Source organism: Anser cygnoides, chromosome Z, assembly GCF_040182565.1.
Source record: "Anser cygnoides isolate HZ-2024a breed goose chromosome Z, Taihu_goose_T2T_genome, whole genome shotgun sequence".
Taxonomy (NCBI): domain Eukaryota; kingdom Metazoa; phylum Chordata; class Aves; order Anseriformes; family Anatidae; genus Anser; species Anser cygnoides.
Genome location: NC_089912.1, coordinates 23650738 through 23666402, shown reverse-complemented (window position 1 = coordinate 23666402; position 15665 = coordinate 23650738). Strand labels below are relative to the sequence as shown.

The window sequence follows — 15665 nt, the reverse complement described above, 5'->3', positions numbered from 1 at the left end:
TTTACCTTGGAATAATTCTTAACAAAGAATAAACAGTCTGCTTAACACAACAATTATGCCACAAGGTAATGTGACAGAGCTCATTCTTCCCACAGAATAAGCATCCCGGTTGGAAACAAAGAGTGTGAGACAAGAGAAGGGGGTGGAAACATAAAAAGGAAATTTCCCTGAATGTAGCCTGTTTACTTTAACATGCAGGTTTCTACATGCATTGTGTTAAAACAGTCCACCTGCAAAACAGAACTTGTGAAAATTTACCAAAAGGCCAGTGAATGAGTTCAGTCTATTTGATAACCCATGAAGCATGAAATGCAGCTCTGATACCTATTCTATAAAAACGGTGGGATATCCAACTGTATATAATACTTTCACACAAAGAACAGATTAAGCAAGCTGACAAAGCAAACCTTTGTCAGAAAACATCAAAGTTGCATTAAAGCTTTGGGTCTTCTTCAGCTATAGGTTCACTAAGTGCACTGTCAGTGCTTCAGCAGTCTCTGAAGTAGTGGCAGTCAGCACCCTCTCTGCGCATGTACAGATCCCTTCAAGCTACTACAGAGAGGAAAGAATTCAAGCTGGAACTCTCTCCAGTCACCAAACTAGTAGTATCTTACATCTCCTACAATCCCCCATAGTCTGCTTCTACTTTCCTGAAGAGTCCCATTCCCTCTGCCTCAGAATTTATGCAAACTGAAGGTCAGATAGTCTGAGGACTTCCTACAAAAATGACAGAATTTTTAGGTAGGTGCAAATCATGAGGAGGAAAAACAAACAAACAAACAGAAAAAACAATCACAGATTCTTTACATAGCAGAGTAGAACAATTGCATGTTCCTAATAAACGGCTGTAGGGGGCAACAATAAGAGCACATAAAAGCTAACTGCACTCATAACTTCACTGTTCAGCCATGGAGGAGTGCTACACCTTAAACAAGGTGAAGCCAAATAGCTCCTGTGATCTCTCTGGTAAAAAATTAAAAAAAAAAAAAAAAGAAAAAAGTGAAGTATACAATACCTCCAAAGGAAATCCCCAGTGAAGGAAATTTACTGAAAAACTGATGTGGGCATTTGTAATTAGACTTAAGATATAAAACTCTGGGACATCATAAAGTTAACAGCGAAGTGTATAAAGTGCACATTCAGAGCATCTATCTTCTACATATTCTCAGCTAGGGCCTCCATTGTTCATACAGACATATATAATTTTAACATGGGTATGGCTGTACTAATGCAAACCTTAAGGACAGAAGTGCTGTACTGATTCAAACTGATCATTTTAAGCCTGCTGATATGCATAAAACTGAAATAAACCATGTATGTATGTTTATACTTGCAGATGTGGCATGCCAGTGCAGACAGGATTTGTACTGTGGCATTAATGCTCACTGGGAAAAAAAAAAGCAACCCCAAAATTTCATTAAATCAAAATCACATTTATTATTATTTCTTTAAAGCCACGCTATTCCAAACTAAATTCCCAAGTGCTTAAGTTAAAGTATTGCTTATAAGCATACAAACTGGAAAATCAGTAGGAATGCATTCTTCTTAAAATCAAATCCCTGTCTTGATGTCCAACTTAAAAATTGTTAAAATATTTACCTATGCCTAGAAGCTAGCCCTGGAAGATTTCAGTCCAAACATGAGTAACATTCTAAATGTAACAGCAACCAGGAAGCACAGTATTGAAGTTGATTAAAATACTACATAATCAGTTACACCAAAATTTAAAGCTACCTGATGTAAGGACAAAATTACATAAAACTAATGTAAATAGGTTTCTTATAGTTTATGTTTAATTATTTATTATATTAGTGAGAAGCAATTATTGGCCACAATTACAAAGGCAGTTATTCTTTATGAATATCTAAAACAATATTCATAGAAGAAAGAAAAATGAACACAACTGAGACTGTAGTCAGGCTAAGCTTTGCTCAAGAGAACATTTATAAAAGAAAACACAGAGCACAGCACAGTTATGAATTTGTGCAAGTCTTTGCTTTAATACCATATCATATAAGCAACCACAACTTAAAAAAGCATGATTAAGCTGTCTGCTTTCTTGATATATTTACTGATCCAGGCTTTCATCTGAGAAATTACATACTGAATTAACTGCTATAAATAACTGCACTAACTTTAGCAACACTGAGTACTGGATGGTAATTCTCTAAAGGATAACAGAACAATTTTGTCTTACCTGCAAAATCACTGATTTCACAGTTCATACATTCAATGAGTCAGAATCTCATAAAGGATTGCCCTCCCCTCCTGCCCCTCCCCCAGTCTGCCCAGAGACAGCTTGGATAACTATTTCTGGTCACCAAAACCTTCTCTGTAAATAGAGCAGTATGTAGAATCTCCTCAGAAGGTACTTTTCCAAGCTAGTAGTAATAATTTTAATGGAACACCAAAGAACAGGAATCAAGAAAAAAAAGAGTTTAAAAGGGGTATCTTCATTGGATTGGTGAATGCATGAGTTATGAAAGGACAGGTTTAACAGCCTTGACTAAAAATTGTCTGACCACCTCATCTACCATCTTGAGTCTTGTCACCATCATGATATAAATTATTCTGAAGGATTACTTTGTTTAGTAGATAGAAAGTAATTGCAGTACTGCACATGGGACACAATAAACACTTGGAAACAGGTGAGAGAAGAAGGGCAGATCTTACAGGAAATGAATGACAAAGTTGGAAAAATCCAATGGGTTAAGACAGATTAGGCAAAAAAAAAAAGTTCTGCTAAAAGACAGGAAAAAGTGGATTTGTGAGTTGGGGAGGAATAATGTGGAAGGATTTAAACACAGATTTCTTATGTCATTGCATCATATTTAGTTTAAAGATGGGAACATCCAGAAGGATTATCAAAATTGCTATAAAGTCCTAAAATTCTAAATTGAGGTGGAAAGTGGCAGGCAAGTAGATCTAATCATATGATCAGAAAAAACAGGCTGAGGAGAGACAGAGGTTAAAAAAAGGAGAAATCCAAGGAAGCACCTGCGAAAACCACAACTGAAAAAAAAAAAAGAGGGGAGGGGGAGAGATCTCAACAGCTTGAGAAAGCCAAAAGAATTATAGAAGTAAAGAAGTGGTAGAACCTTGGAAACATCAGCAGAAGGAGCATTAAGTGAGACACAGGGCAACAGAGTCATTAGACTTCAAAGCAATAGATAGCCTAGTTACCAATGTTAAGTCAAGTGCAAACAGATGTTCTCAGGTAATTAGTATAAACTTACATGACTTTACATTTTATTTATTAATTTGGTATTTAGCAATTGCTCAGTTGCATTTCTATTTCTGTTTTCTTAGAAAGCTGAGAACTGGAGAAGGAAATACGGAGAAAAAGCGTAATTTGTGTACCTTAAGGACTAAATAAAAAGACAGCAAAGACAGAAGAAAAAAGGGGGGTGACATGCTACAGTGATGTTGGACTTACAAAAGACTTCAGAATTGATTAAGAAGCATCAGGGACTTGTTTGCAGAAATGAAAAATAGGTTATAGAAACTACTTTAGTGGAACCTGCTCATTGTCTATAACCGTAAGTCTAAGAAACATATTTTACTCTTTGTGTTTTACACATGCATACTCACAACTACATGACTTTTTGCCATACCCTAAGTAAAAAACAGAAATTATCCATTTTTACTCATTTCTGCATTCAAAGGACACCTGCTGCTTTTGTTCCTAAACCAAATAAGAGGCATGCCTGAGATTCTTTTCTTTCTACTCTACTTGGGACCTGATTCAGTATCTTTGAACCCTTTATGTAACATAATTGTTTGTTTTCTAGCATTTTAATACCACATCATTTTTTTCCTGTTATAAACAGGAGGAACATAAAGTACAACAAACCACAGGAAGTGAGTATCTCTCCCACTTTCCATTTTATTTAATGCATACTGCAAATCTATGGAGGAGAAGGTGGAAAATGCAATACTCATGTGATGACTCAAGCTGCTCTGAGTGGTGAGGGCCTTCCCCACCTTGGGCACCCCAGAAACATTCACTCATGCCTAGGGCAATTGTTTTCAGTCAGACATAGCTTCTCATAAATGTTTGAACAACCATCACCAACAGGCCTAACAAGGCCTGATTTCCTACAAATTGTCTGTTTTGGTTGACTGAATATAGTAGTCTTGAATTGCTGTAAGCCTGCATCGTACAAATGTATTTCCTTGTATTTAGGGGAGCCTTCTCAATGAATTCTCTGGAGCTGAATCAGTTCAGATGAAGCATCTACAGAATCTCTCTCCTCTACAAAGAGATGTAATTTAAAAAATACATAAGGATTTAACTCACTGGAACCTCTACTCCTCTGGCAGCACTGAAAATCAATCCACAATTTGAAAAATTATTTTGAGGAGCAGAGGAAGGGAACAACACACAGACACATAATCGTCTATGGGAGAGTAAGTACGCTGTCACGGTTCATACACACAGGATTTTTAAGTATCAGGAGAATTTACAGTGCTCCATACATGTTACCGGGTGCTCTACAGGAGTCCCTCACACTGTGCTCCATGCTGATCCATGGGAAGGATCTGGGTGCTGCACCTCTTTGAGGGATGCGAAGCATGGAAATACAAGGATGTGACACTGGGTGCAAAGGCTGGATCCTGAAAGTTCCAGGCACAAACTGGAGAGTTCTGACCCGGGCTAGCATACAGTGGGAACAAGCACAAGTGAGAGCAGTACACCTATCTCTTTTCCTCATTTAATTTTAGATTATTCATTGAGCTTTTCCATACAAGCTTGGAAAAAGAAGAACAGCTTGTGTTCTACTTTAATAGCTGAGATCTTGCTGTGTAAACAAATACCATGCAACTGAAGGAGGTGGAGAACTGGAAATACGTTTCTGATGCTACTGCAGGTTTCTGGCGAGACTCAAGGCGACCCAACAGCTCAAGGATCACTTTAAGCTGTGCAAGCTTATAATAACCTCTAAAAGCCCACAACATATCGGCGTTCTTTAGCAATCTGGAGCAATGCCTTCTGATCCCAACGTAAGCGATGCCAAAAGAAGGAGAGTTGAGCTGCTCATGCCAGCTTTGTGTCATCTAAGAACAGTGTGGGCTCAAGAATGCCTGCATGGCCAAGAATCTCACTCTTTCTGTGGTCTGGGTAGGTTTCAACTGCTTGCAAGAATGAAGTATCTTGGGAGAGCCCTCATATTAAAACAGTTTCTTGGAGCTGGAGCAGTCTGGGCAGCTGGAGAGATTACGCACTAAAACTGCGATTTTCTATACTACTGTGGGTTATATTTTCATTAAGGTCTTAAGTCAAAGATAGCTAAAATATTAAGTCTGTTTTTTTTTTCTGGTTAGTTTGGTGAATTTGGAGCAGATAAAAACAAACAAACATACATGATAACTGAAAGCATTTGATTAACTGCACTCTAAATTGTAATGGTGACATATGGTTTATGCAGAGAATAGACTTAACAGACATCCAGAGCTGAAACTGCCTCCTCATTTTAGACTTAGTTCTTCACAGCCTCAGGGAAGCTTGAACATTGCCCATGCTTATCACTTCTTATGCCAACACACTGCAGGGTACCGAACCATGGCACTACTAATTTGTCAACTTTATTTACTTATTTCTCATTAAAAAGAAAACTAAACTTCTATTCTGCAGTCATGACACAGGTTATATGCTATACACACTATATATATTGCTCATCTGACTTGGCTGGTGGATACAAGGGATTTTGCCTGCGAACACAAATACTACTTCTACTACTGCTTAAGCCTGTTACTATATGCCACTATATGCTACTATATGTAGCAGTTGTAAATAGCACTACTCTGATTCTAATTTTATTCTAATATTAATCCCAGGAGCTGGTACAGAAGTTCCCCAGCATCTTATTTGTATTACTGGATTCAGAACTTTGATAAATTTTGTGCCAGCAAGCAGCTTCCAGGGCACAGACCAGCCCAGATCTAAATAAATTTTATTTTTAATATGGCAATATCACGCAGAGGTAAAATAAAACTCTGTATTATGAAATTAGCTACACTGCAGGCACCCTACAGAAATAAGCAATTACCTCATTTACTAATGACCTGTGAGAAACAAACTCTTTATGTATGTTGTTCCATAGCTACTGCTCTAGAAAGCAACACAATCTGTTAACTGAGCACATTAAATACGTAATTAAATTAAATCTCCAACAAGCCTGAGAACAATGTATTGAAAGCACTCTGCCTGATTACAGACATTGGTCTAAAGTAACAGACCTATTGATCTGGCCAACTTCAGCTTATTCGCTTCATCCGATTTAATTTGAGAAGAACAATAACTAAATTTTAGTTGGATCTCCTTTTCTACTCTCCAGGGAAATAATCTGAAGTGACTCTGAGTTCAGGTAACATACAGAAAATATTCAATAGGTCAAAGAAAACATTTATTTTGTTGCAACTACGGACACAGAGTTATATTACAAATGCAAATATGGTTTCCAGTACAACAGTCGCATAGTGTTGCTGCCAGTCTTATGTCATAGACTTCTCCAGTGGGGGCAATAAACCAGTTGCTCTGCAAGTTCAGGGTGATATTAAAAAGCATATTTCAATAAAGTCCTCTGTAGGTGCAAACTAAGTGAAAACAACTGAAAAAAACCTTGCCAGCTGGGCCTGAATACAGTTTGTTTGATTTTATTATGCACGTGCCAATCCAACATTAATTCTTTACCTACCGAAAGCTTACTGCAAGGTATCTATCCAACCTATCCAAGAAGAATTTCCTTAATTAAAAAAGAACCAACTTTTATACCAACTTGTTCTATACTCTACACAGCTCACAATTTTTAAGGAGCAACTTAAGACTTACTATCTCCATGGTCAGTGGTCCAAACACAATTCAGATCAGTACTGTCACCCTGCTGGTACCATCTGACAACTGTGCTAGCCAATTACATGAAGCAAGTTGATGTCTCAATTCTGTGTCCACCAGAGATGCTTCCATAGCAGACACACATTAGTAACGCATGCAGCATCCATGCTAACAGCTCAAAAAGACAGGCCAACAACTACCAGATCAACACTATTAACACACCACCTTTTCATTCCGAGTCACTGCCTTTACAACAGAAATTGTGCACGAATTTCATAATATAGCCAGCAGTTGTGTAGTTCCACACATGCTTGGGTCACTGGGAATTCTAGCAGAGTCTGACCAATTCAAGTACTATCCACATACACAGAACTAGACAGCATTTTCTTCCTCATCTAATCCAGTCCTCTGCTATTGATGGCAAACAGACAAAATACTACAGTTTTGTGCAGAGATACTAAACCTAACACTAGAATTAAAGCAGCTGTATTAACCAGGTGAATTAAAAGCATTTTTTCCTGCTTTGTTTTTCTTTTGATACCTTCCTAATGTCCTGGCTTTGACAGGTATCTATACAGTGATATGTTTCATCATACAAACATATATTTAATATTTTCAAACTCCATTTTCAAATTACTTACTCTCTCCTTACCCTTTCTTCAGAACCACAATCCTCTTGTCTGTTAGACACTTCATAGTCTAATTTCTACCTAGTAGCCTAACATAGTTGTGGATAGTTTATATTCATTTTTGCTTGCTCCATTTCTGTCCCTAAACTTGAACAGGCATTAGCTCCCATTGTTACTTGCTTTCTCCAGCACTTGAAAAGAGAAATCAAATTCAGATTTTGCTTAGCCAGGTTAAACAACACAATCTTTTAGTCACTTCTACAAATAAGCTGACCATTTTTAAGACCATCTTCTACATCTGTTTATCAATTTAAACTGAGCGTAAGAGATAAGAACTACATAAAATATTACAATCGGATCTCACCACTCTTCACACAAAGTACAGCAGTCTTTCCATTCTCTACCGGAAATATCTAATCTGGTACATCATAGGTTTGCATTTTCCTTCATCTATCAATGGCTTATTCACATGCTGATCCTTGAGGGTACAAACATCAATTCTGTACCCCCTCCCCACCCCCCTTTTAAATTTATTTTAACTGAGGAGCTCCTGGTTGTCATTATAAATTCATTATCAATCTTTTAAACCCATGAACTTCTACTCCATACTTCTCAAAATGTAATCCTTTTTCTATTAATTCTATCCTCAGAGGCATCTATTCTTTTCTTGTATGATATCCCAATACTGATCTACATCACCTCTAGTGCCAGTATCTGCATTTCTCTAAGTAAATTTCACAAGCACACACTTCTGTTCTTTTCTCCCCACTCCCTGCAAAACTCCTACAATGTGCATAAATACTACTTCCATAGCTCAAGGTGGTACTGCCTCTATTTGAAAAGAAGTGTCTGTCTAAAATCAGTCCAAAAATGTCAGGACTGAAAACTACTTACACTTATGGTATATAATAGAAATGCATTTTACAAAAAAGCTGGAAATGGTCTTGCTTTATGTAACTTAGTATTAAGAGAGGCTAGAGAGTTTTGCAAAGGTAATTTGTGTCTTGGTATCTGAAAATTTGAAGTCTCACACAATGCAGCTTCATGCTAAAATGATACAGTCACTACAGAACAATGTTGTTTCAGAAACACGGTATTTGCATAACGGGTTGCTTTGCTGCCACTAGGTAAAGGGCAACACTTCCTGTAATTTTGACAAGGTACAGTGGTCTAAATTGTTACCAAGCATGAATTTTAAACAGCCATATTTTAATAACAAAATTATTTGATATCTCACTAAAACTCTGCAGATATAACAGGGACAAAGTTAACTTATTATAAAAGTAACATGTTATGGTCATGTTATCTTGATCTTTCTTTTCTGTAAACAAACTTCCAGTTTTCTTACTTAAGACTTCACACAAAGCACAAAGCTGTTATCTGAAACAGCAGCACCATAAAACTTAGACAGGGAAACAGAACATGGCTGGGGCTACACATTGTTCTGTTCAGAGAATTATCACTCAGTGACAGGAGTCCTGTTCTTTTTCTTTCTCCTAATCACAAATTGAATTCCCATCAAAAAAAAAAGCAATATTTGTTGTTTACAGGAAAAAACATGCCTCACAGGAAAATTCACTAAATGAACATCTGCTTTCTCTATCGACGAGTTACATATGCTCCCCTGGAGATGAATATCAGAATTCCTGCTAGCACATGCTTTCTGACTTCAGGTTGTTGTACACCTTGGCTATTCATCACATACTCTTTTTCAGTAATGTTCAGGTTTGTCTTAGCTCTGTCATTTATATATCTCAGCTTTAAAAACAGAAAACACTTAAATCAGTACTGGAAGCACGACGGAAGGGACACTTGCTCTAATGACAACATTGCACAGAGTAGTTTTCCCCTGTAAGAAGAAGTGATCATCTATGCAGTGTTCAGATAGTCATAAGGTCTTACCCTTCTACGCAATCTGTCTCTCTCTTCACGAATAGCGTTCATGGTGGCCTTGGTCCTGTTCAGCTCCTCCTCTTTGCTGCACAGCATGGCAGTGAGGCTCTCATTCTCTTCCCGCAAGCCAGCAAGCTCCTTTTCCCATCGAGATCTCTCTTCAGACAGATTTGGATAAAGGTCACGTCCCAGTACACCCTCGATCTCTTCTACTGTCTGCAAAAAATACAGTCATCATAAAAGAGAAAGAAGCAAATATGATTGAACAAGACTAATGATACACAGCACAGAAGTGTGTAACAAACAACTATATAATTATGTGCACATACCCAGTCCCACAACACCATTAGTTTGCTTCTCTTGTTTGGTATTAGGAACAATCATTTTATTAAAATATTTTGTATTGACCAACACCAAAGCCAAGGGATGTTTTAGGTGCAAATAGGCTCTATTACTTTTGTAATACCCACAAATGACAGCAGTCCCTGTTAATTTCATCTCAAAACATTTTAAAACAAATTAATGACTACTTGCTATAGGTAAGCACTGCACTTGTTGCTTCCCTGCCTGGTTAACAGGCAGAAAGCAGCAGCCTGTCCATACCCTGTGGTTGCATGTGAAGGGCACAGGGCCTTTCTTAACACCAGACCAACTCCACACAAAGGGCAAGGAACAGAGTACAGAGCAGAGGACTCTTTTTTTCCCATGTCCCTGAGCATATTCTCTCCTGGAGGGGACAGAGAAATAAAACAGACATTGGCTAGGCTTACACAGTACCCAAAGACTTTACAGCCCTCCTGCTGTCTAAAATAGGCTGGGTTACTGTGGGACTTAATGCCTTTTAGGATGTTCCATGCCATTCCCTCATTCACAGCTATGGCTTGTAGGCAACATTCAACACAGAAGAGATGGAGCAAGTTCCACTGGCTGGAACTGACCTACATGCACACACCACTAGCAAGTCAACACTGCCATGCATAAACTTTTAGTCTTCAGACTGATCATTCAGTGTCTTAAAATTGCTTAACACTCAGGTAACTACTTCTAAGCAGTTCTTACACTATTATGCAGTTAACATATGTTATACTTGCATTAAATTTATTAACTTATCCAGGACCTTTGCAAAAATCAAAAAACCTCCAGATGTTCCTTATGAGCTTTTGAATCTCTTTTAAATCAATCTGTGTTACATGGTAACAAGGGACTTCGAAAATAAATGAACATATGACATTAGAAGCAACCTAGAAATTTCATTTCATTGGACATTCCAATAATATGTCACAACTAAAACCTGTACTTTTAAGTGTAATATGTAAGATAAATAAGTCGTATACCAAGGTAAAAATAGCCCATTGTTTTATACAAAAAGAATTTGATTTTTATATATAACAAAAATGACTAAAAGTTTATGTCCTTAACTAGGGAGGGAATAAAAGGTCCAACTAGAGTACAGCTGAAAAGGACAAGCCAAGTTGAAAACAGCACTGTTTTTTTCTGCAAGAAATACTCCCAGCATTTTCAGCAGTGTGAAACTAAGGTGACATATTAGTCACATATCATTATTTGTCCATAATAATGAAAAGATGGTCATTTATTGTTTTCAATCCATTAATGTTAAATACTTTTTGGGTATAGTGAAATTCCTTAGCGGTAGTGAAAAAACACTCATAGAAGAGGAAAAAAACAAACTACTTCCATCAACCAATTCAAGATTAGACCATAAGCCTCTGTGGAAAAAGTAGGGACAAAATTTTTGCAGTCAGGTTCAGTTTATTTTTTTAAATCATATTTAATCTCTCCCCCGTAAAACTGCTGTACATTTAGAGTCATAAATATAAAATCCAGTTGACAGAGTATCTAAATCATAATTCTATTTACATATTTAGTAGTAAGCTTCAATTTATTTTCTACAGAACAATGTGTTGCGTTATCTCTGTAAGACAAAAGATGCCACAATCCTTCCTTATATTAATTCCACTTGCACCTACAGGTCTCAAACAAGGTAAAACTGTTTCAGCACATGATGAGGAGTTCAAGTTCTAAATAAGCACTGGGTAATTAATCTTACAACATGAAGAAAAGCTTTGTAATGGCAGGAGCATTCTCTTTTTATGATGCCATCTTTATTTTCAAGAGTGCCTCTTTGTTGCTGTCTTCTCCACTCCCTTTCACCCCCAAACCTTCTCTCCTCTTTCATGCACTTCCCCTGTTGTTCCCTCAACCCACTAATGCCAAGTTCAGCTGCTGTCTCCTTCTTCCTTATTCCCCATGCTCTTAGAGAACCCCTTCGTTTTCTGAGCCTCTGCTCCTCCTCAGAGCACCATTGTGGGTGATAAGCACAGAACAACACTGAAAGATGAAGCAGCAATGGCTCATGACCATGGAGGTATCATCAGACAGAGAGGCTGCTGCTGCTGTTTCCCCACACCCTCCACTGCTGCCTGCACAACTACAAACTTCAGGCAGTGATAGCATCAGCATGGGCACAACTGTCATACTAAGGGCTGCCCAACAGTCCTTAACAAAGCAGAGGGACCTTTCTGCTTGCTTCTGTGCTGCCTCGCTTTGCTCTGACCAGTATCCTTTTGATGACTGAAATACCGCCACTGTTCTCTGGTTTGATGACCAGCACACTACCTCCTCCACATAAATAAAACATACCTATTGTACATGGATATAACTCCCTAAACTACTACGTGTTTTTTTTTTTCTTTTTTTCCAAAGCAATATTTCAGAGCAGTTTTAACAGGCATGCTGCTGCACAGCAGATAAATTCACGTCTAACTTTACAGATTGAATTACAGACTGGTTTCACAGACCGCATTACGCGTGATGTTTTGAGCACAGGGCAGGAAGTCATATCATGGTAATTCCAGTGTTGTCTCTGACACTGTCATCAGTACTGTCTGTATCAGTATTCTTACAAGAGGTGTTGTGTTATGCACATGACGTTAGATGAATCAGCCAGCAAGTATCAGGTTTAAAAGATGCAGAAAAGCAGCATTTTTTCACAAGGCCTAACTCAATGGTAAAACTTATTTCTACCAGAATTTATGGAGGACAATAATTTAGATCGGTCCAAAAACCATCAGAAACAACCATAGAGGAAAATTACACTCAAGACTATTAAACTTAAAGACAACATCTCTGGCTCAAGATGTTCCTAACTGCACTTGGTGGAAGCATCGATGAAGGAAGGAGGATAAGGACATACTATGAATGTCCTGTTTGATGCAGTTTTTCCATTAACATCTCCTGCCAGACAGATGGATTTTTGGTTCAATCCAGATAGCTGTTTTCATGTTTTAAGTAGATAATGTTTAGAAATATCTACAATGTTTTGAATCACTGGTTTGTTAGTAGTTGGTATCTGCTTCTGGGTCTGATAGTAATTTACTCTTCAAAACATCTGAAGCATTAACCAGCATATTCTGTGGAAATTTTCTAAAACAAATGATAGATGTGTAACTGTCCAGTTTATCAGATGATCTGCTCATTTCAAGGTCTTCTTGTTCTTTGTGGGGCAGAAACATGTGGATTAGCAAGGGTCACATGACTTGCATAAATAAACAAGAAAATTTACCAGGAACAGCATTAAAAAAAAAACAACCAAACAACAATGAAATCTAACCATTAAAGCAAAAGGATCCAAAACATTTAAAGGCAACAGCCCACCAGTGAAGAGAAGAGCCAAGAGTCAAAGCACATGACAGAATGTTCTAGTTTTGCATTCATGATTCCATCTGTTTTAAAAGTCCCTCAGTTCTCTATCTGAGAAAGCAGGAAAGGAGAAACAACCTGCAGCCATGGATGGAGCTGCAGACAGGGGCTCTACATGTTGGTGTTGCTACATTAAGAACAGTAGTGACACGCTTCCCTAGCTCACAATCTGAGCATGACAGAGAGTTTTATCTTCTTGAAAGGTTAACATCCTTTGCATGCTATCACTTGTCTAACACAAACAATTGCAGGCTCTGCAGCACAGGCAGTGGGGAAAAGCATTCCCCTTCCACGGCCCAAAAATGGCTATGAGATTATGTGAAAAGAGAAAGACTGTATTTTGTACCAGGAAGAAGCTGTGAACAGTTACTCAGAACAATAAAAGTTTCATTGCAGTTAATTTGAATCAACAGTGAATAATGTGCCTAAAACAAAAAGCTTGAGAGGAACACTTATAGCAGCTATTTTGGCTTTTTAACTGAATCCTCTTCCTGAGACAGTTCTCATCTCCTCTTACTTCGGATACCTCTGGGTATCATGGACCAATCTCTACCTGTTCTCCAAGATCCACAATCTCTCTCTTTCTGAGTACTGACTTCTGAGAACACTTAATCCTAAAACTCCAGAAAATGCTGTGTAACATTCAAAGTATTGATCCTAATCTTCTGAGATACTCAAATAAGCTGCTTTAAGACCATTCCCAAGAGATCCAGGAGTCAGTCTGTCTCTCTCATACATACCCATTCTCCAAACTGCTACTCAGCATTGATTTCTTTATGGGCAATTATATTCCTCAGGCACCACCAGGAGCAGAGGAGACTTTTCCCAGTAGCACACCAAAGGCCCTCAGCAGTTCAGAGTGGTCACAGATCTCCCCACTTCAAGAGCAAAGTGTCAATACAATTGTTCTTATATAACTGAGTCGCTGATCTTTTCCACCTGACACAATAAACTTGTTCACCTCTTCCTCCATATGCAGCAAGTACTCTAATACGTGTCCTACCAGGCATTCCTTTTTATTATTCTGTTATATGCATAATGAAAACAAGACATGCAAGTATCAGTTGAACTATCTGTTCCCCATTAAAATTAATATACCACAACATGTTTTGTTTTAAATATTAGTTTTATATTTTAAGGCAGCGAAGTCACAGAATCGTCTAGGTTGGAAGAGACCTCCAAGATCATCTAGTCCAACCTCAGCCCTAACACTAACAAGTCCTACACTAAACCATATCACTAAGGGCTACATCTAAACGTCTTTTAAAGACCTCCAGGGATGGTGACTCAACCACCTCCCTGGGCAGTCCATTCCAATGCCTAACAACCCTTTCAGTAAAGACATTCTTCCTAACATCCAACCTAAACCTCCCCTGGCGCAACTTTAGCCCATTCCCCCTCGTCCTGTCACCAGGCACGTGGGAGAATAGACCAACCCCCACCTCGCTACAGCCTCCTTTAAGGTACCTGTAGAGAGCGATAAGGTCGCCCCTGAGCCTCCTCTTCTCCAGGCTAAACAACCCCAGCTCCCTCAGCCGCTCCTCATAAGACTTGTTCTCCAGACCCCTCACCAGCTTCGTTGCCCTTCTCTGGACTCTCTCAAGCACGTCCATGTCCTTCTTGTAGTGAGGGGCCCAAAACTGAACACAGTACTCGAGGTGCGGCCTCACCAGAGCCGAGTACAGGGGGACAATCACCTCCCTAGACCTGCTGGCCACACTGCTTCTTATGCAAGCCAGGATACTGTTGGCCTTCTTGGCCACCTGAGCACACTGCTGACTCGTATTCAGCTGCCTATCAACCAATACTCCCAGGTCCTTCTCGGCCAGGCAGCTTTCCAACCACTCATCTCCCAGCCTGTAGCGCTGCTTGGGGTTGTTACGCCCCAGATGCAGGACCCGGCACTTGGCCTTGTTGAACTTCATGCAGTTGACCTCAGCCCATCGCTCCAGCCTATCCAGATCCTCCTGCAGAGCCTTCCTACCCTCAAGCAGGTCGACGCACGCACCTAACTTGGTGTCATCTGCAAACTTACTGAGGGTGCACTCGATCCCCTCATCCAGGTCATCGATAAAGATATTAAAGAGGACCGGCCCCAGCACTGAGCCCTGGGGGACACCACTAGTAACCGGCCTCCAACTGGATTTGGCTCCATTCACCACAACTCTTTGGGCCCGGCCATCCAGCCAGTTTTTAACCCAACAAAGCGTACGCCAGTCCAAGCCACAAGCAGCCAGTTTCTTGAGGAGAATGCTGTGGGAAACGGTGTCAAAAGCCTTACTGAAGTCAAGGTAGATCACATCCACAGCCTTCCCCTCATCCACCAAGTGCGTCACTTGGTCATAGAAGGAGATCAGGTTCGTCAAGCAGGACCTACCTTTCATAAACCCATGCTGACTGGGCCTGATCGCTTGGTTGCCCTGCAAGTGCCGCGTGATGACACTCAAGATAGATGACACTCAAGATAAGTCACAACTTACGTACCGTTTATGGCATTTTACTTTCAAGTTTCAGCAAGTATTACATACTGTGCTTTCAGTTACCAGTCATTAACTATCTGTGCGACCTTGGGAAAGTGACAACTTACT

The 15665-nt window shown here is 39.2% G+C and overlaps 1 protein-coding gene across 10 annotated transcripts in view; it reads right to left on the bottom strand.

Annotated features, from left to right (window-relative positions):
* MCC (MCC regulator of WNT signaling pathway) overlaps window positions 1-15665 on the bottom strand; it is a 202077-nt gene that overhangs the window by 40168 nt on the left and 146244 nt on the right. For all 10 annotated transcript variants that reach the window (XM_066988301.1, XM_066988300.1, XM_066988305.1 and 7 more), the window contains one exon: window positions 9367-9573. In XM_066988301.1, the coding sequence (XP_066844402.1) occupies window positions 9367-9573 (207 nt within the window). The remainder of the gene's footprint in view (window positions 1-9366; window positions 9574-15665) is intronic.